General features: G+C 56.4%; 1 protein-coding gene across 1 annotated transcript; it reads left to right on the top strand.

Moving 5' to 3' along the window:
- Nucleotides 1-5,255: 5,255 nt before the first annotated feature.
- Nucleotides 5,256-20,468, top strand: LOC133352643 (NTPase KAP family P-loop domain-containing protein 1-like). Its single transcript, XM_061568412.1, has 5 exons — nt 5,256-5,537; nt 9,785-9,869; nt 15,422-15,550; nt 16,127-17,856; nt 19,449-20,468. The coding sequence occupies exons 2-5, from the start codon at nt 9,833-9,835 to the stop codon at nt 19,779-19,781; spliced, it is 2,229 nt and encodes a 742-aa protein (XP_061424396.1). The 5' UTR covers nt 5,256-5,537; nt 9,785-9,832; the 3' UTR covers nt 19,782-20,468.
- The last annotated feature ends 1,647 nt before the right edge of the window (nt 20,469-22,115 follow it).

The raw sequence follows: 22,115 nt of genomic DNA, 5'->3' as shown, positions 1-22,115 counted from the left end.
TTGCATTTGAAGGAACAATTTATTTTTGCTTTCCTACTCCATTGATCACCAAACTGACTCGAGCCGTCAGGAAGAGAACATTTCTCGCGCCCTTCACCAAACACATCGTCGTCACGTGCCCTCTTGCCCCGAGATCGGCACAGCCACTGCCGCCCACGATTGCCTCGTGACGTCTCTCCATCGTGGCACCCTCGTGCACGACGTCACTGACTCAACTCAATTCAAAGGATTCACCGCGTCGGCGGCTTGGAGGCGGGGTAGATCGCCTGGGTTCTGAAATCGGCTTCCACCCCACTCTGAGCAGTTCCTAGCATTAGCCATGCGTCTCTGGACGTGGTCCACCGATGACGGACCCGTTGATAAGAGCGAAAAGTATCTGTCTCTGATGCCGTGGATTACCCATAATGCCTTTCTTGGAGGCCTGTGTCGGCTGAAAATTGACCGTGAATTTATGTTCACGCACGTGATTTTATTATAAAGATTCTTAGTTTTGTTTGTAGTCATTAAAACTTTATATTTTATGTCGGTATTGGGCCAGTGGTCAGTTGCAACATTACCTCTTGTGTTCCCTTGGTCAATCGAAGCAGTGCACGTCCGGGTGCAATATAGTCGCCCGATTTTACTGCGTGTTCGACGTTTCGTGCTGGGAGCATCTTCACAAACTGAATCGGTTCAGTTGCAGAGAACTGAATTCGGTTCATGAAGGAGCTCCCAGCACGTGGAGCGAAACGTCGGACACGGTGCCGGCCACCACACGGTACGACCCTGAAAACGTGTCGGGAGAGCAATGTACTGGTTACGGCACAACCGCGGTTAACGTGCAGAATGAATAGGAAGTCACTCGAGGTGTTTGATGCAAACGACCACAAATTCGCGTGACGGTATAAACGGAGAGCGACATCGCTCTGGGCGAGTCGCACCAGCGGGTGGTGATGGAGACAAGGTGGCTTCCTTTTCACCAAAAGTCGAATTAAAAGCAGCATTGGCCATCGGCACATGATTTGGGGGGCCCGGTGGAAATTTGGGCTGCTGCGCGCTGGAATGAAACACGAACAGATGTGATCATCTGGAAGCGAGACTGCTCGCCCTGTCCTCTGCCTGGGGTGCCGAGTTGTTGGGGGTGGTCAGGGAGACCTCGGACTAGGAAGAGGGGACCCCCCCAAAAAGCAAGCAGCTCTTCTCTTGTCGCTGCACATCTAAGGTTGTATGTCCCAGGCTGCTGGAATTTGATCTCGCTGGTCTCTTGATGAGATGAAAACAACTTGAAATTGGTAAGGTGGTGTCCTTGCGGGCTCGCGCCTGTATTCCGCTCGGGAGCTCTTGACTGAAATTGTAAATCTTTTAGCCGCATCCCAAAGCTTGAAGCATCCTTTGTAAACTTTTTCTACGACCAAATCACCCAGAACCGCGCTCGATCTCGGAGGCCTAAGCAGGGTTTGAGCCTGGCTATTACTTGCCTGGTAATATCATGTTCGCTTACAGGCTTGGGTCACACAGTGGCCAGGAGATGGTAGTCCAGCAATGGATTCGTGAATCGATCTGTACGCATCTTTGGGTCCATCTTCGGCCACGTGCGAGTTCTCCAGGTCCTCTGGTTTCCTCTCACGTGAAGCCAAACACTGGGTGATGGAATTGACCAAACGCGCAACCTTCGCCTGACCCTTCTGGACGAGTGGTGGATCTGCCGAGTGTGCAGGCTGTGCAACTGCACCGATGCCCCATAAACAGGAGGGGAGGCTATATGGCACCGGGCAATGAAGAGTGAGGGAAGTGGGATGAGGTGGGGGGGGGCTCCCATTGTTTGATTATTTGCACCAGGGCCCATGCCAAACAGACTGCGCCACTGCTACAGAGTTTTTGAGTTTTGAAGAGGCTTTCCTGGGTATCGGGCATTACTATGATTCACAAGTCGATCGGTAGGTCGCGTGTGGTGGCATAACATTTGTAAACTCTCCGCCTGTCCTATCAGAGACCTTTCTGCCAGCAATGGCGTAAGTCATTACAGGACTGCGGCTATACCGTTGAGTTTGGTTATTGTTGTCATAATCATCACTAGCCTGGGTGTGTTATCTACGGTATAAGAGACGTCATGTTTGTATGGGTTTCTTATTCCTTTACAATGGGGGGTGGGGGGGGGGGTCGTGTCGCGCTCACTCAACCTGCCTGCGTGGTGTTTACAGTTTTGTATATTGCCAATATCGTCCTCGAGTTTCGGGGGGGGGGGGGGGCTAGGTTGGGAGATCTATTTCTTTACTGTCGAGCTAGTTTATGAATAAGAACCATTTATGTTCCAGTGTGTGGAGGGAGGGGAGTGGGGGGGGGGCGATGGAAATTAACAAAGACGAATATTGTCATTTATTGATCATGGTAGTTCAATATTTGTTGTGATTTAAAGGTTTCTCAAGTTAGACAATAAAGCTGTGGCCCATGTAGGATTGCCGGCTGGCAGGTGTGTGCGTGTCATCTCTCTCTCAGTCCATCGCTCCTCTCAAAAGTATCCGTGCTTCAGACGCGAGGTCCTGATCACAGAACCCCCGTTCATCGATTTCAGCCTCAGCGGTTTTCAACCCGTGGGGTCGTTCCCCCACCTCCCTCCTCCTTCCCTAGAGAAGTGTGAATGGAAATCCTTTCAGCCCCCCCCCCCCAGGCCGCGGCATGGATACCGTGCAGGGGACAGCGTTACGCTGCGGCGACATAACACACTTGATTGACTACGCAACGTGAAGGACGTGGCTTGCTCACGCCGGTAAAACAACGTGAAACACGCGACTCGCTAATTCGGCACTCCGCCGGGCGTCTGAAGCCAAGCAAAGGGTTACGCCTGGCCACTGTAGTCGAGTCCCTGCTTCGTGTCGCTTACCTGCGAGCACCCACAGAGCGGGTTTTTTTGGTCCTCGTGATTGCCAATCGCGTTTTTCCCGACCCGCACCAGTACGACGTTCGCTTCTGCAGAAGTGACGTCCGCACGGCGGAGTTTCGATCCACGTAACAACACGCAGGCGTTCAGAGGTCTTAGAACAAGAGAAGCTCCGTTGCTCGTCGGCAATAGGCATCGTCAACGTAGACACATTGTGAAGGCATCGTTAACAGAGACATTGTCAACAGAGACATTGTGAAGACAGATTGTCAATAGATTTGTCAAGAGACAAATCTATTGACAACAGCGACAGTCAATATACGCAGATTGCTAAGACACATTGACAACAGATACATTATCGACAGTCGCAATGGTCAATAGACATCGACAACAGATAAAGACAGCCAATAGATTGTCAATAGGCTGAACACGTGCGTCAACAACGCGGAGGCCTTTCAAGTAAATGTTTCAGGGATGACGTTTTGGGCAGTGACGTTAGCGTCTCCGTAGCACATACAATAGGCCGGAGGTTGGGTGGCTCATAAAAGTTTTGAGACTACACTTGATACCATTGTGCCGGATTAATTGTTTTTACTTTTAAAGAACGCGGGCTGATTAACAGCTACAAAATGACTTAGTGTTGCATCCCTGGGCTCGATTCTTATTTCAACAGTGTCAGCCTTGAGTGGTAGTGGTGACAATGGAGACAAGATATATGATTCATATTACTATTATGATTCGGGTTAACGATATTTACAACAAAAAACCGAGCTCACACATCTTGATAAAAAAATGTTTACCCTTTTATCTGGCAACACAACTGACAACTTTTTTACAAAGAGTCATATTTGCATTGACCACAATACCTGCGGTCGGAATACGAAAAAAAAACACAACTCTGATAATGTATGCACTCTCCTTTAAATTGATTGGCCCACACCCGAGACAGCTTTTCTTAGAGCCAAGTCTTACATGGTGTTGGACCAGATGACGCCAAAAGGCACACACCTCAAAGACAATGCACCATCAGAGTATGAGAGCTCGGGGTAAGCATTTACACACCATTGGAACCTCCTTTGCCAGTCGCAAAATAAGATAATTGGTTTTTTTTAACCCTTTTATCTGGCAACAAAACTGACAACTTTTTTTACAAGAAGTCATGTTTGCATTGACCACAATACCTGTGGTCGGAATGCACTTTTTAAATCATATTTTGCTACTGGCAAAGGAGGTTCCAATGGTGCTCACACATCTTGTAAATGAAATGTTACCATTCTGGTTTAAGTGAACTTGACCAGCATTGTATAATTTGATGAGACAAGTCGGTGTCATACCTGCCGACCAGGCCCTTGAGACAAAAGGCAGGGAGACTGAACGTCGCGATTCATGCAGATGCCGACCTCGCTACAGACTTAACACGCGGGGAGGGGCAGATGGTCGGGGGGGCGGTGTGGGGGGGGGGGGATGGTGTTGGGGGGAGGATGGTTGGGGGGGAGGATGGTGGTGGGGGAGGATGGTGGGGGAGGGACGGTGTGGGGGGGAGGATGGTGGGGAGGGGAGGATGGTGGGGGTGGAGGAAGGGGGGGACGGTGGGGGGGGGACGGTGTGGGGGGGAGAATGGTGTGGGGAGGATGGTGGGGGGGAGGATGGTGGGGGTGGAGGATGGTGGGGGTGGAGGAAGGGGGGGACGGTGGGGGGGACGGTGTGGGGGGGAGGATGGTGGGGGGAGGATGGAGGGGAGGGACGGTCTGGGGGGGATGATGGTGGGGGGAGGATGGCGGGGGGGGGATGGTGGGGGGGATGGTGGGGGGAGGATGGTGGGGAGGGACGGTGTGGGGGGGAGAATGGGGAGGATGGTGTGGGGGGAGGATGGTGTGGGGGGGGGAGGATGGTGTGGGGGGGGGAGGATGGTGGGGGGTGCTCAAAATGTTGCAGAGCCAGTTGAGCCGTTCAATGCATCACGATTGTATCCACTGCTAGACCGCCACGTACGTCGACTCAGCCCTAAATAAGTACCCGGCACTGTGCTGTGTGAGGCTCTCCCGTGGCCGGCAGACCTCAACGTTGGCACATTTTGCCGTCACCCGCGACAATAGCCTAGCGCCGGGAAGACGACGGCGTTTGTGCGTCTTTCGTCCTCTCTCACCTCTGCTGCTAAGGCCTTTGGGATGCGCGTTCACATCACTTTGGCCGCAACAGCCTGCAACAAGAAGCCTCCCCGCGAATAGGTGGGAGGGGATGGGTGGGGAATAGAGAGGGGCGTGGAAACTTTACCTGTGGTGTTGTATTGTGTGTGTGTGGGGTGGGGAGGAGCCACGTGGGCTGTGTAAGTGTAAATACTAAAGCACCTCGCTTCGCCTGCTCCCCGGACACGCGATTCGGTTCGCTGCCGAAGCGTTTGCGACGGTGGAGTGGAGGAGGAGGAGAGGGGGTAGACTTTGGTTAGCGAAGGCCGTCTTCCTACGTACGGTCGGCCTTCACTATTAAACGCCACGACGCGTTCGCGTGCGGCACGCGCGCGGTGTGTCAATACGTCGCACGGGGTTTGCGTCTCATAAACAAACAAGAAGCTTAAAGTTGTCGACAAAGAAGAAGAAGACGAAGAGACCGAGCGGATCAGTTCGTCGTGCCTCGAGGTGGATTGCCGTGTTCGAGCCGTCACACCGCCGTCTACCCGCGGGTGAGCCTCGCTGCTGCTCACCTCTGCACAGTCACGCGATGCAGGCTCGCGATGCAGATTCGCACGGCATTGCGTGGCCTCTCGCCGCGTGGCCTCTCGCCGCGTGGCCTCTCGCCGCGTGGCCTCTCGCCGCGTGGCCTCTCGCCGCGTGGCCTCTCGCCGCGTGGCCTCTCGCCGCGTGGCCTCTCGCCGCGTGGCCTCTCGCCGCGTGGCCTCTCGCCGCGTGGCCTCTCGCCGCGTGGCCTCTCGCCGCGTGGCCTCTCGCCGCGTGGCCTCTCGCCGCGTGGCCTCTCGCCGCGTGGCCTCTCGCGGGCCTCGCGCGTGGCCGGCCTCTCGCCGCGTGGCCTCTCGCCGCGTGGCCTCTCGCCGCGTGGCCTCTCGCCGCGTGGCCTCTCGCCGCGTGGCCTCTCGCCGCGTGGCCTCTCGCCGCGTGGCCTCTCGCCGCGTGGCCTCTCGCCGCGTGGCCTCTCGCCGCGTGGCCTCTCGCCGCGTGGCCTCTCGCCGCGTGGCCTCTCGCCGCGTGGCCTCTCGCCGCGTGGCCTCTCGCCGCGTGGCCTCTCGCCGCGTGGCCTCTCGCCGCGTGGCCTCTCGCCGCGTGGCCTCTCGCCGCGTGGCCTCTCGCCGCGTGGCCTCTCGCCGCGTGGCCTCTCGCCGCGTGGCCTCTCGCCGCGTGGCCTCTCGCCGCGTGGCCTCTCGCCGCGTGGCCTCTCGCCGCGTGGCCTCTCGCCGCGTGGCCTCTCGCCGCGTGGCCTCTCGCCGCGTGGCCTCTCGCCGCGTGGCCTCTCGTTACGACGAATGATGGTACCCGGGAAATCGCCACCGTTGGGGGAGAACGCGTGGATTGGAGAACGCGCGCGGGGCGATTGACATTTAAGTCAAACTTTTCGATTGAAAGCTTTCGTGACTGCAGGGATTCATCTTCTTGGTTCTTTCGGTAAAGTCACGGAGAAGGAAAATAATAAAAATAAAACATAATAAAATACAATTCTCACGACGACAGCGTCTGTCTGACGTTGTCTTTCCGACAGACTTGTTCTTCACCTGAGGACGGCTGCTTGCGTTGTGGCCGAAACGTCGTGAGAATTGTATTTAATAATGTTTTATTTTTATTATTTTATTATTTCCCTTCTACCTGACTTTACCGAAAGAACAAAGAAGAAGGTTAAGTCAAACTGTGAAGGAAAGCGAGTTGGTTGGGACAGAACGCGTCTCTCTTTAATTACAGAAACGATGATGGTGGTGATGATGATGGTGGTGGTGGTGATGATGATGGTGGTGGTGATGATGATGATGGTGGTGGGGTGATGATGATGGTGATGATGATGGTGGTGGTGATGGTGGTGGCGGTGGTGATGGTGATGATGATGATGGTGGTGATGATGATGATGGTGGTGATGATGGTGGTGGTGATGATGATGGTGGTGGTGATGAAGGTGGTGGTGGTGATGATGATGGTGGTGATGATGATAGTGGTTGTGATCAAGGGCCCGATAGCTCGTCAAGAATAATAACGGAGTAGCAGTCAAGGAATGGAATGCGCATCGCGCAGGAGAGCACATCTGCCGAGGAGACGGAGCGATGGAATCAGCTCGGTGTGCGTGGCGATCGGCTCGGGCAGGCCTTCATCCAGCAGTGGACTGATTATGGCTGATCATGATGATGATGATGTAATCACGTTATGACCACGTCTGCACAGCATGGCCCATGTCGCCCGGACAGCTGATTGAACAGCTGAGACGATGAACACGTGACGAGTTCTATCTCGTGCGACTGGAACGCTCAGAGTCGTCTGTAATCAAATACTTTCCATGTACGATGAGAGATCGACCCGCTTCATCGGTCCTGCTAATTCCACTGCTGGATTAAGATGTCTCCACGCCTTGTCGTTAGAAGGGGCTGTTTAACCATACTTCACCACGCAGGTCGGTACGCGTTGGTTAAGAGCGGCGTTGTTAGCTAGCAACACCGCCTGGTATTGTATTACGGCCTGGTGTTAAATGACATGTACGTTACTGTAGATTCTGTATAATACATACGCTATATTGTAGGCATATTACAAATATTAATCAGGATATGTATACTAGAGGAATCCTATAAAGCTCTCTTTTTTTTCTTACAGATGTCCAGTGCATTAAGTTTCCCCGTTTCGCATCGTGTATTGTCGTGAGTGAGCGCCGATCGAAGGGCTTGCGAGATCTGACGACATCGACGGGCGCGTTCGGGTTGTGTGGCCCCCGTGATCCGATGTGCCATGGGCAGCGTTCAGGGCAATGCTCCTTACTCAGAGCACATCAAGACTGGCTACAGAGAGATGGGGAGTGGGCGATAATAGCACTGGTCAACACACTTTTTCTGGCACAAGGTATTCCAACGGTTTTAAGGTAATTTTGGGGTGCCGATTCCAAATCTGGCATCAGTTTTTGTCTATCACATCAGGTTTTTGAGATATCAAATATTGCATTTTCAATAAAAATTGCAGAAGATAAATATTAAATGAATGTGGATCTCTACATAAAATGATATTATAAACACACTATCCTAAAAATACAGCACCATATTTTAACACTAAAGCAGTCACTGACTCGAAACAACTTGCAATCATAAGTGACAGAGTTAATTTCGGGTAAAATCAATGAAAATGGGGTATGCCGATAGCATAAAAATAATGTGATAGAGCAAATCTGAGATCAGATTTGGAATCAGCACCCTGAAATTAGTCTAAAACAGGTGCGAAAATCCAGGTCAGAAAAAAATGCTTTTTTGTTGACCAGTGTAGTTGGAGGATGCCGAGTTTGTTTACAATGCATCTCGGCTCTTGATTTTTGTTGTTGTTTGTATAGATTTCGAAACTTGTTTGGGTCGTCTTGTTGTTTTGGTTGCTGACCCCTGGGCTGACAATAAACAATTAATTATAATATGATGTACAATAGAGTACTACGTAACAAATGAAACATTGGAATCTCCTATAACCTGTTGTCGAAACGTTTCGACGGACTTAAATACACGTGTGAACTATGAAAAAGGGCCATTGCCCAAAACGTCGCCTATTATTATATTGTTCTTCTATATCCAAAACAAGACAAATATCTCCCGTGTAGCCTGAACAGATTGTTGGGGCAAGTGCTGTTAGCGAGCACCTATAAAGGCCAGCACGGCACACAAGGGGGGTGGGTGGCCAGCGCCACGCCCGGCCGCCTTTGTCTCCCGAGTGGCAATGTTTACACACCACGTACTAATTTGAGGCTGAGGTGACCTAGGGGAGGGCCCAAAAACCGGCTCAAATAATCGCCACCGGTGTTGTGCCGTGAGCGGGAATCGAACCCGGGTTGTCGGATTAGTAGCGCAGCGCGCTAACCGCTACACCACCGCTCCCCACTTGTAAGGCCACGCACCCGCTTGTTATTGGTTGTGCACCATCACTGCTAACACGGGTAGCAACAACAGTGCCACCAAATTCTCTGTTCTTTAGACGCGCGTCTGCACACAAGCGTGCGTACAGTACCTATAAATAACACGGGGTAATTTATTCTTTGATTAAAGAATGTGCGTAAATTACCCACCCAATAACGATCTCGGGGCGGATGACTCGGTCGCTATTAATAGACGCGCGGCGTTTCCAGGTGCGCGCATGCGTGACACAACAGGTTGGTGGAATTCCGTGTGCCGCGTGGAATCAACTTCCCGAGTGTGAGCTGCATTGGTTCCTCTGTTGCTGGCGGCTTCCTGAATGCAAACCTCTCGGCACCACTCACCACATATGACAAAGATCCTCCCACCATAGCCTTAACGGGTTGTTGGGGCAAGTGCTTTTGGCGACCACGTAATGAAGTCAGATGATCGTCCGTGGTCTTGGCCATGAGCGGGAATCGAACTCAGGTCGCCGGGGGTTTGTAGCTCTGTGCGCTAACCACAGCACCACCGCTCCCCCCGTATTCCGCTCGTGATGGACACTCAAGTCACGGCACGTTGGAGTTGGATTCCGCGAGCTGTCAGACCTGGTGCGGTCACAACCACGTGGAATCGGATGGTGATCATGATGATTATGACGACGTACGATTCTCATGATGACTGATGACGATGAAAATGATAAAAATAAACCTAATGACAAGGACATTGATGACGATGACTAGAACGATAACAATGGAGTTGGTGACTGATGATGATGATTACAATGATGATGATAGTGAATAATGATTGCGTCTGACAATGGTGTTCACTGATGCTGGCGATGTTGACGTTGTGGTTAGGGGATCGCGTCTGTCACCGCTCCAATGTTGGAGCGCACGGAGTAGGCAATGTCACGAGCCATGAGCTGCCACGACGCGCACAGCGGTGATTACCCCCCAACCCTTGTCTACCCATACCCTTGCCTACCCCCACCCCTTGCCTACCCCTACCCTTGCCTACCCCCACCCCTTGCCTACCCCTACCCCTTGCCTACCCCCTGCCTACCCCTACCCCTTGCCTACCCCTACCCCCTGCCTACCCCTTGCCTACCCCTTGCCTACCCCTACCCCTTGCCTACCCCTACCCCTTGCCTACCCCTTGCCTACCCCTTGCCTACCCCTACCCCTTGCCTACCCCTTGCCTACCCTACCCCTTGCCTACCCCCTGCCTACCCCTACCCCTTGCCTACCCCTACCCCCTGCCTACCCCTCCCCCTTGCCTACCCCCACTCCTTGCCTACCCCCACCCCTTGCCTACCCCTTGCCTACCCCTTGCCTACCCCTACCCCTTGCCTATCCCTACCCCTTGTCTACCCCTTGCCTACCCCTTGCCTACCCCTACCCCTTGCCTACCCCTACCCCTTGCCTACCCCTACCCCTTGCCTACCCCTACCCCTTGCCTACCCCTACCCCTTGCCTACCCCTACCTCTTGCCTACCCACACCCCTTACCTACCCACACCCCTTGCCTACCCCTTGCCTACCCCTTGCCTACCCCTACCCCTTGCCTACCCCTACCCCTTGCCTACCCCCACCCCTTGCCTACCCCTTGCCTACCCCTACCCCTTGCCTACCCCTACCCCTTGCCTACCCCTACCCCTTGCCTACCCCCACCCCTTGCCTACCCCTTGCCTACCCCTACCCCTTGCCTACCCACACCCCTTACCTACCCCTACCTCTTGCCTACCCCTTGCCTACCCCTACCCCTTGCGTACCCCTGCCCCTTGCCTACCCCTTGCCTACCCCTACCCCTTGCCTACCCCTACCCCTTGCCTACACCTTACCTACCCACACCCCTTGCCTACCCCTTGCCTACCCCTACCCCTTGCCTACCCCTACCCCTTGCCTACCTCTACCCCTTGTCTATCCCTACCCTTTGTCTACCCCTACCCCTTGCCTACCCCTACCCCTTGCCTACCTCTACCCCTTGTCTACCCCTACCCCTTGCCTACCCCTACCCCTTGCCTACCTCTACCCCTTGTCTATCCCTACCCCTTGTCTACCCCTACCCCTTGCGTACCCCTACCCCTTGCCTACCCCTACCCCTTGCCTACCTCTACCCCTTGTCTATCCCTACCCCTTGCCTACCCCTACCCCTTGCCTACCCCTACCTCTTGCCTACCCCTACCCCTTGCCTACCCCTTGCCTACCCCTTGCCTACCCCCACCCCTTGCCTACCCCTTGCCTACCCCTTGCCTACCCCTTGCCTACCCCTTGCCTACCCACACCCATTACCTACCCCCACCTCTTGCCTACCCCTTGCCTACCCCTATCCCTTGCCTACCCCTACCTCTTGCCTACCCCTACCCCTTGCCTACCCACACCCCTTACCTACCCCCACCTCTTGCCTACCCCTACCCCCTGCCTACCCCTACCCCTTGCCTACCCCCACTCCTTGCCTACCCCCACCCCTTGCCTACCCCTTGCCTACCCCTTGCCTACCCCTACCCCTTGCCTATCCCTACCCCTTGTCTACCCTTGCCTACCCCTACCCCTTGCCTACCCCTACCCCTTGCCTACCCCTACCCCTTGCCTACCCCTACCCCTTGCCTACCCCTACCTCTTGCCTACCCACACCCCTTACCTACCCACACCCCTTGCCTACCCCTTGCCTACCCCTTGCCTACCCCTACCCCTTGCCTACCCCTACCCCTTGCCTACCCCCACCCCTTGCCTACCCCTTGCCTACCCCTACCCCTTGCCTACCCCTACCCCTTGCCTACCCCCACCCCTTGCCTACCCCTTGCCTACCCCTACCCCTTGCCTACCCACAACCCTTACCTACCCCTACCTCTTGCCTACCCCTTGCCTACCCCTACCCCTTGCGTACCCCTGCCCCTTGCCTACCCCTTACCTACCCCTACCCCTTGCCTACCCCTGCCCCTTGCCTACCCCTTGCCTACCCCTACCCCTTGCCTACCCCTTACCTACCCACACCCCTTGCCTACCCCTTGCCTACCCCTACCCCTTGCCTACCCCTACCCCTTGCCTACCTCTACCCCTTGTCTATCCCTACCCCTTGTCTACCCCTACCCCTTGCCTACCCCTACCCCTTGCCTACCCCTACCCCTTGTCTACCCCTACCCCTTGCCTACCCCTACCCCTTGCCTACCCCTACCCCTTGCCTACCTCTACCCCTTGTCTATCCCTACCTTTTGTCTACCCCTACCCCTTGCGTACCCCTACCCCTTGCCTACCCCTACCCCTTGCCTACCTCTACCCCTTGTCTATCCCTACCCCTTGTCTACCCCTACCCCTTGCCTACCCTACCCCTTGCGTACCCCTACCCCTTGCCTACCCCTTGCCTACCCCTACCCCTTGCCTACCCCCACCCCTTGCCTACCCCTTGCCTACCCCTTGCCTACCCCTTGCCTACCCACACCCCTTACCTACCCCCACCTCTTGCCTACCCCTTGCCTACCCCTATCCCTTGCCTACCCCTACCTCTTGCCTACCCCTACCCCTTGCCTACCCACACCCCTTACCTACCCCCACCTCTTGCCTACCCCTTGCCTACCCCTACCCCTTGCCTACCCCTACCTCTTGCCTACCCCTACCCCTTGCCTACCCACACCCCTTACCAACTCCCACCTCTTGCCTACCCCTTGCCTACCCCTACCCTTTGCCTACCCCTACCCCTTGCCTACCCCTTGCCTACCCCTACCTCTTGCCTACCCCTACCCCTTGCCTACCCACACCCCTTACCTACCCACACCCCTTGCCTACCCCTTGCCTACCCCTACCCCTTGCCTACCCCTACCCCCTGCCTACCCCTTGCCTACCCCTACCTCTTGCCTACCCCTACCCCTTGCCTACCCACACCCCTTACCTACCCACACCCCTTGCCTACCCCTTGCCTACCCCTATCCCTTGCCTACCCCCTCCCCTTGCCTACCCCTTGCCTACCCCTACCTCTTGCCTACCCCTACCCCTTGCCTACCCACACCCCTTACCTACCCACACCCCTTGCCTACCCCTTGCCTACCCCTATCCCTTGCCTACCCCCACCCCTTGCCTACCCCTTGCCTACCCCTACCCCTGGCCTACCCCTTGCCTACCCCTACCCCTTGCCTACCTCTACCCCTTGTCTACCCCTACCCCTTGCCTACCCCTACCCCTTGCCTACCCCTACCCCTTGCCTACCTCTACCCCTTGTCTATCCCTACCCCTGGCCTACCCCTTGCCTACCCCTACCCCTTGCGTACCCCTACCCCTTGCCTACCCCTACCCCTTGCCTACCTCTACCTCTTGTCTATCCCTACCCCTTGCCTACCCCTACCCCTTGCCTACCCCTACCCCTTGCGTACCCCTACCCCTTGCCTACCCCTACCCCTTGCCTACCCCTTGCCTACCCCTACCCCTTGCCTACCCCCACCCCTTGCCTACCCCTTGCCTACCCCTTGCCTACCCCTTGCCTACCCACACCCCTTACCTACCCCCACCTCTTGCCTACCCCTTGCCTACCCCTATCCCTTGCCTACCCCTACCTCTTGCCTACCTCTACCCCTTGCCTACCCACACCCCTTACCTACCCCCACCTCTTGCCTACCCCTTGCCTACCCCTACCCCTTGCCTACCCCTACCTCTTGCCTACCCCTACCCCTTGCCTACCCACACCCCTTACCTACCCCCACCTCTTGCCTACCCCTTGCCTACCCCTACCCCTTGCCTACCCCTACCCCTTGCCTACCCCTTGCCTACCCCTACCTCTTGCTTACCCCTACCCCTTGTCTACCCACACCCCTTACCTACCCACACCCTTTGCCTACCCCTACCTCTTGCCTACCCCTACCCCTTGCCTACCCACACCCCTTACCTACCCCCACCTCTTGCCTACCCCTTGCCTACCCCTACCCCTTGCCTACCCCTACCCCTTGCCTACCCCTTGCCTACCCCTACCTCTTGCTTACCCCTACCCCTTGCCTACCCACACCCCTTACCTACCCACACCCTTTGCCTACCCCTTGCCTACCCCTACCCCTTGCCTACCCCTTGCCTACCCCTTGCCTACCCCTTGCCTACCCCTACCTCTTGCCTACCCCTACCCCTTGCCTACCCCTTGCCTACCCCCACCCCTTACCTACCCACACCCCTTGCCTACCCCTTGCCTACCCCTATCCCTTGCCTACCCCCACCCCTTGCCTACCCCTTGCCTACCCCTACCCCTTGCCTACCCCTTGCCTACCCCTACCTCTTGCCTACCCCTACCCCTTGCCTACCCACACCCCTTACCTACCCACACCCCTTGCCTACCCCTTGCCTACCCCTATCCCTTGCCTACCCCCACCCCTTGCCTACCCCTTGCCTACCCCTACCCCTGGCCTACCCCTTGCCTACCCCTACCCCTTGCCTACCTCTACCCCTTGTCTACCCCTACCCCTTGCCTACCCCTACCCCTTGCCTACCCCTTGCCTACCCCTACCTCTTGCCTACCCCTACCCCTTGCCTACCCACACCCCTTACCTACCCACACCCCTTGCCTACCCCTATCCCTTGCCTACCCCCACCCCGTGCCTACCCCTTGCCTACCCCTACCCCTGGCCTACCCCTTGCCTACCCCTACCCCTTGCCTACCTCTACCCCTTGTCTATCCCTACCCCTGGCCTACCCCTTGCCTACCCCTACCCCTTGCGTACCCCTACCCCTTGCCTACCCCTACCCCTTGCCTACCTCTACCTCTTGTCTATCCCTACCCCTTGTCTACCCCTACCCCTTGCCTACCCCTACCCCTTGCGTACCCCTACCCCTTGCCTACCCCTACCCCTTGCCTACCCCTTGCCTACCCCTACCCCTTGCCTACCCCCACCCCTTGCCTACCCCTTGCCTACCCCTTGCCTACCCACACCCCTTACCTACCCCCACCTCTTGCCTACCCCTTGCCTACCCCTATCCCTTGCCTACCCCTACCTCTTGCCTACCCCTACCCCTTGCCTACCCCCACCCCTTGCCTACCCCCACCCCTTGCCTACCCCTTGCCTACCCCTACCCCTTGCCTACCCCTACCTCTTGCCTACCCCTACCCCTTGCCTACCCACACCCCTTACCTACCCCCACCTCTTGCCTACCCCTTGCCTACCCCTACCCCTTGCCTACCCCTACCCCTTGCCTACCCCTTGCCTACCCCTACCTCTTGCTTACCCCTACCCCTTGCCTACCCACACCCCTTACCTACCCACACCCTTTGCCTACCCCTTGCCTACCCCTACCCCTTGCCTACCCCTTGCCTACCCCTTGCCTACCCCTACCTCTTGCCTACCCCTACCCCTTGCCTACCCCTTGCCTACCCACACCCCTTACCTACCCACACCCCTTGCCTACCCCTTGCCTACCCCTATCCCTTGCCTACCCCCACCCCTTGCCTACCCCTTGCCTACCCCTACCCCTGGCCTACCCCTTGCCTACCCCTGACCACTGGCCCTCTCACCCCGGATCCCGACAGACCCGGCGGAGTACGACCAGTACACGCAGTGCCTGGCCAAGGCGCTCTGCCATGTGGCCACCCCCATCACCGTGGGGCTGTACGCGCCTTGGGGCAGCGGCATGGATCATCTGCAGTATAAGATCGAGAGTGAGTGAAACCCTCCCAATCCCCAACGCCTCCACACGTTGCCATTCTCCCCGTCTCCAAATCTCTAGAACCTCCAATCCCCACAACTACACATTTCCAGACCTCCCGACCTCTAGATCGACCGACCTCTTGATCTAATATTGCAATACCTCCATCACCTGATCTCCCCATCTGCAGACCTCCCAATAGATGAATCTCACATCTCTCGATCACGAGACCTCCCGACCGTTCAAACTCCTGATCTCCAGTTATCACCATCTCCCAATCTGCAGATCTTCTCGACTCTTACTTTACAGAACCTCCTGATCTTTCAAACTCGAGACCTTTTGACCACCAGATTCTCCAATCCAATCTCAAAGCTTCTGACCTCCCGATCTGTAGATCTCGTCGATCTCTCAATCTATTAATTGCTCGATCTTCAGAACTATCGATCGAAAACATTGACCCTCTGAAAATACACCGAGAGAAAGTAAACTTAGACCCCCCTGCCCAGTAGTGCGGACATAGAATCCGCCATCTCCCCTGCTGACTCTATTCTTGCGCCACGTCCCCCCTCCCCACCCCGTGTCCACCCAGGGTGCCTTGTCGCCAACGCCGCCACCATCGAGGAGAAGGAGTGGACGCGCCTGGCTGAGCGGCCGCGCTCGGCTCAGGGCCCCCTCGGGCTGCTGGCCCTCGTCGCGCGGCTCCTCTTCTTCGACCCCTTGCTGACGCAGCGACAGCGCGACCGTCGCAACGTCCGCTTCGTCTTCGTCCCCTTCAACGCCTGGGAGTTCGCCGGCAGCGACCGCCTCTGGGCCGGCCTGGTCACGACGCTGTGCGAGGCGGTGCGCCTCAACTTCCGCACGCTGCCCACCGCGATCTACCGCGCCGTCCGTAGCCGCGCGGTGCCCACGCGCCAGCGCTGCGGCGGGGACACCGACTGGGAGGTCAAGCGGCTGCTGGGCGTGCCGCTCTGGTTCGCGCCGATCCTCTTCCTCGCGTTGCTCGCGATGCTCCTGGTCACCGTGCTGGCGCTGGGCTTTCCGAACGGGCCGGTGGTGGCCATCGAGGGCGTCTGCGCCGGCCTGCTGGGCGTCTCCTCGACGGTGGCGCTGCGCAACGCGCTGGCGATCGTCAGGAGCGCGGTGGTGACGCAGAAGGCCGAGGTGGAGAAGATCATGAACAGGACGGACTTCAGCGACCAGCTGGGCTTCATGTGCAAGGTGAAGCAGGAGGTGCAGGTCGTCACCAACTTGGTGCGCTACATGGAGGTGTTCGAGCGCCGCCGGATCCGCATCGTGCTCAAGGTGTGCGACCTGGACCGCTGTGCGCCGGACAAGATCGTGAGCGTGCTCGAGGCCATGAGCATCCTCCTCTCCGACAAGCACGCCCGCTTCGTGTCGCTGCTCGGCGTGGACCCGCGCGTGGTGGCCGAGGCGGTGGAGCGGGTCTACTCGAACCTGGGGAAGGCCTCCGACAACGGCTACCTTCTGCTCAACCGCACCGTGGACCTGCCCTTCGCGGTGCCCCAGATGGACAAGCGGGTGAAGCTCGGCTTCTTGAACGCGTTCGCGGAGGGCATGGATTGGGCCGTCACCGACGACGCCGCCACCAACGCCGCTGCCGCCACCTTAAAGTCGGTGACGGTCGGCGAGCGGAATTTCCGCGGCGGCCCTGACGACGCCGCCGTGCCCCTCGTGCCGCACGCTTCGACGTCGACGACGACGGCGTCGACGTTCGTCGTCGCCGCGCTGCAGTTCCTGAAGAGCGGCGACGGCACCGTCCTCGACTACGTGGAGCACAACCTCGTGACGATGCGCAGGATCGTCAACACGCTGCCCGTCATCGTCCGCCTCGCGGTGGCCGCGCATGGCGGCCTCGGGCCGACGCTCACGCCCGAGCGGATGGTGGCCTGGACGGTGCTGAGCACGCAGTGGCCCTGCCGGCTCAGCTGGACGCTGCAGTGCGGCGAGGCGTGGGCGGACGAGCCGGGGGCGGGCCAGGACACGTCCATGTGGGACGTGTACGAGAGGTCCCTGACGGAGTTCCGGGCGCTCATGAAGGACCTGGACGATTTCTTCGTCCTGGACGGGGACTCGGCGCAGTTCGAGAGGTTCTTGAAGCGCGACCACGTGTTCACGGTGAGGGAGGGCGCCGTGCTGCGCCCGCTCAGCGTGAACCTCGACCGCTCCATCCAGAGCCAGATGGAGCTCCTGCGGGGCAAGTACAGCATCAGGAACTTCGACAGGCAGCGCGGCGGCCATGGCAAGGCGTTCGATGCCACCAAACTCCCCGACATGACGCCAGAAGACGTCGGCAGGGAGGTACAGCATGCGCGATAATCATTGTAGGAGTGGTGGGGGGGGGATAAGCCTCAAAGCATTCGTCCATAGCCCTGTGGCCTTAATAAATATTAAATAGACAACGTTTTGACCCATGGATCGTTCGTCATATAGCAAGTAGGTCTGGACATTCGCTATCTCGTACGCTTGCGAGTCCACATGTCGTCCAGTCCGTCATAACGCGTCACGCTGATCACGCACGGGAGTCCGTTCTGCGCTATTTAACGATGCCGCCGTTTTCCAAGTCTCGTCGCGAAACCGCCTCGGACCCGAGGATGGATCCTGAACATTTGCCCGGAAAACCCTTTCCCAGGTATAATAATAGGGTTTTCCCCATTTTTTCTGGCAACAAAACTGAAACCTTCTTACAAAGATTCACGTCTGCATTAACCACAATACTTGCAGTCACAATGCAAAAAAAACACACCCTGATAATATATGCATTGTCCTTGACACCGGAGATGACATTCTCCTGACGCGTCAGGGCGGAGGCGGTACAGCAAAGTGCGGACTAATCCCCACCTGTTCCATCTGCGCGGCAGAGAGTGCGCGCACGTGGGTTTTCTCCGGCCGCTCTTGGTTGTCTTCCGCTGCACGCATACACGCTCGTTCATCTGAATATGCAGAGGACTGCAGAGCTTGGGAAATGATTGGTGGCACCAGCTCGCCGCCTGGCTGCTGCCTTCCAGCTTGTCTGTGCTTCCTCGGCGATTACGGGAAAATAAATAATCGCGAATGATGACGGAGTTATTTTTAGCACGTGCGCATTATTACTTTTAATCTTGTCCGAATATTAATTAAAATTTTACAATAACTTAATGTTCACAGAACACGAAGGCCAGTGCCGAGTGTGGGACCCTCCCATCTATATGTCAGACTTCTAATTACGTGGACGTGTAATAAAAATGTGCACCCACCAACAACGTCAAACTCTACAGCTTGACGTTGCCGTTCGGACACTTTTTTTTCTGCTGATCTTATAAATATGTCCTGTGTACGATTCCCAATGTAGTGAAAATAACAAGGTGAGGATCCCGCGATAAATCTAACCCCCCCCCTCCCCCACAAGCTCTGCAGACCCCTATATATGAAGGTGTTATCGGCCAATTCACTCGGCACTTGTGATGCCTGAGGCTACCCATTCACCTCCAGCGCAATCAAATCGTGAGCACGTTTCCTCTTTGCGCCAACGCTGTAGCGCAAGGCTGTCGTGAAGGAGGAGGAGGGGCGCGGTGGTTGACGGGCGGGCATCATTTACAGTCGTTTCCTGCAGCAAGGGGCGACGATTGTTTGGCATTTCCCCAACGGGGTAATTTTGCGGTGTAAATCCCCGATTTTGGACCACGACGCTGGGCAAACGCGACCCCTGCATGTTTCTTCTTCTTCGCGTTACCTTTCAACGTCCACCGTGAAGCGGACGGTGTCTCTTATTTATCGTGGACACACGAACATACGGCGCCGTGGGTCCGAATCGCGAACTACGAACTCCCGAACGCGCGCCACCCCTCGCCTGGGTCGCCGCTCTCCCCTGCCCCTCGACCCCTGACCCCGCGGAGCGTTGCTCTCGCGTGCAGATGGGGGCGCTGGAGCTGAGCTCGGAGCGGCTGGCCGACTACCGGAGTCGCGCCGTGGAGCACGGCGTGAACGGCCGCGCTCTGCTCCACGGCACGGAGGAGGAGGTCAGGAGGGCGCTGGGGATGGAGGCGCTGGGCGACTGGGCCACCTTCCGGGACCACTTCCTGGGGACATCGCGGATGTCGCGGGCAGCGCGGGACAAGGTGGACGGTGGGGATGATGAGACGGGCGGAGAGTTGGACGAGCAGGAAGACGACGACGACGAGGAGGAGATTCGAGCTTGTGGAAATCATCGCCGGCGTAGGATGGACGCGTCGCGTCGCAGAGTGTGAACGTTTCTGCGGGAGGATGAGTTCTTTGAAGGATTTGTTGCGTGCGGGCTCGGTGGCTCGGGAGGGTCGGAGTGCTGAGCCAGGCGGGAGAGATGGTGTCTTGACCCCGTAGATTTTAAACCCATCGGATCAGTATTTATTTGATACGATTTGAGCACCAGGATACAAATAATATTTCTTAATATGACAACCTCCCCCTGCCATAACCCGGGGTGCGAATACTCGTATAGGGGACTAGGTTGTCGTCTCAAGGTCGTGTTCATATTGGCTGTTGTCCCTATAAAGGTACACGACTGACAGGCAAACTCAAAACATCACCACAGACGCACATACAGACAATGAGACACATGCAAGACACATACACAGTGACACGCACAGATACGCACGCACACAGACACGCGCACGCTTTATTTCCTTGCGTATTGTGGCAGCAATCGTGTTCATGAGCTCGGTGTCAATGTGTAGGTCTGCCGGCCATGACGAGAGGGCTTCCGGAGTGAAGAGTTCATGTGTTTTTTTCCTGTTTCTACTCCGCCTCCTCCGTTGAAGTAGCGCGCAGACCACAGCGGGTTTACTGCGCAGTCCATCGTTTGAGTTGCATGGCCATACTCGCACTGAAAGTGGCTCGTGTCTTGAATGTATCTCAATGTTGGTCTCCGTGTATGTCGATGAGTCTCTGTGTGTTCTCCACGGGTTTACTGCGCCGTCCATAGGTCGAGTTGTATGGACACAATGGCACTGGAAGTGGCTCGTGTCTTGAATGTATCTCAATGTTGGTCTCCGTGTATGTCGATGAGTCTCTGTGTGTTCTCCACGGGTTTACTGCGCCGTCCATAGGTCGAGTTGCATGGACACAATGGCACTGGAAGTGGCTCGTGTCTTGAATGTATCTCAATGTTGGTCTCCGTGTATGTCGATGAGTCTCTGTGTGTTCTCCACGGGTTTACTGCGCCGTCCATAGGTCGAGTTGCATGGACACAATGGCACTGGAAGTGGCTCGTGTCTTGAATGTATCTCAATGTTGGTCTCCGTGTATGTCGATGAGTCTCTGTGTGTTCTCCACGGGTTTACTGCGCAGTCCAGCGTTTGAGTTGCATGGCCATACTCGCACTGCTGTGGCTCGTGTCTTGAATGTATCTCAATGTTGGTCTCTGTGTATGTCGATGAGTCTCTGTGTGTTCTCCACGGGTTTACTGCGCCGTCCATAGGTCGAGTTGTATGGCCACAATCGCACTGGCGTGACTCGTGGCTGTAATTTTGATCGCTATGTACCTCTGGGTGTCCACGTGTCTCAAGGTGTGTCTATGGATATCTACGTATATAGGGGGCTCTATGGATCTCACTGTGTCTCTATGGGTTTACGAATCGGTCCATATTTTGAGTTGCGTGGCCACAATTGCACCGCTGTGGCTCGTGGCTGTAATTTTGATCGCTATGTACCTCTGGGTGTCCACGTGTCTCTACGTGTCTCTATGGATATCTACGTATATAGGTGGCTCTATGGATCTCACTGTGTCTCTATGGGTTTACGAATCGGTCCATATTTTGAGTTGCGTGGCCACAATCGCACCGCTGCGGCTCGTGGCTGTAATTTTGATCACTATGTACCTCTGGGTGTCCACGTGTCTCTACGTGTCTCTGGATATCTACGTATATAGGTGGCTCTATGGATCTCACTGTGTCTCTTTGGGTTCACGAATCGGTCCGTATTTTGAGTTGCGTGGCCACAATCGCACCGCTGCGGCTCGTGTCTTTATTTGCCAATGTGCGAAGGAGGTGGTGTGCATGGGCCTGGTTGACGTTCTGATGCGGTCGATGATGCTTCTACGAGTGTCGACGGGGAGGAATGTGAAAGCCAGGAGGAGGTGCGAAGACGTGTGGGTCTCGAGTGAGCAGGTGCTTGTTCTGGACCTCTGCCGCGTTGCTCCACGCTGCTCTCCTCCGGAGCTGGGCGAGACTCTCGCACGGTGACAGCAGCGTGGTGCCAGGAGAGTGATCGCGAGGATTGAACAACAAGAGGCGGAGTTTGAATGATTTTCCCCGTGTGTAGTTTTGTGACCCCGGAGTCGGTAGTTGAGTGACTACAACTCGAACCGAGGCTGGACACATACCGAGGTCTCAAACGCGTGTAGCTGCCTGTGTTTGAACCCGAGGTGTCCACGTGTAGTAGCGAGTCTATGGTCTCGGGCCGATCGCTTGGTTAAAAGGTTGAGAATGTGCCCCCCCCCCAAAAAAAAAAAAACCCCACACCTTGTTTGCTTTTCTGTGATGTAAAAGTTGTTCAGATCCGTGTTTTGCAACCCCCCCCCCCCAACTTCTTCCGTCTCTTGCTTT

This window comes from Lethenteron reissneri, chromosome 41 (assembly GCF_015708825.2).
Source record: "Lethenteron reissneri isolate LAM-NWPU_2019-01 chromosome 41, ASM1570882v1, whole genome shotgun sequence".
NCBI lineage: Eukaryota > Metazoa > Chordata > Hyperoartia > Petromyzontiformes > Petromyzontidae > Lethenteron > Lethenteron reissneri.
The sequence above is the reverse complement of the archived record's forward strand: the minus strand, read 5'-3'. Positions and strand labels throughout refer to the sequence as shown.

Coding starts and splice junctions, on each gene's coding strand:
- LOC133352643 (XM_061568412.1), top strand. CDS start 9,833: ATGTCACGAGCCATGAGCTGCCACGACGCGCACAGCG. Junction 9,870..15,421: donor CTGCCACGACGCGCACAGCG/GTGATTACCCCC, acceptor GGATCCCGACAG/ACCCGGCGGAGTACGACCAG. Junction 17,857..19,448: donor CAGAAGACGTCGGCAGGGAG/GTACAGCATGCG, acceptor TCTCGCGTGCAG/ATGGGGGCGCTGGAGCTGAG.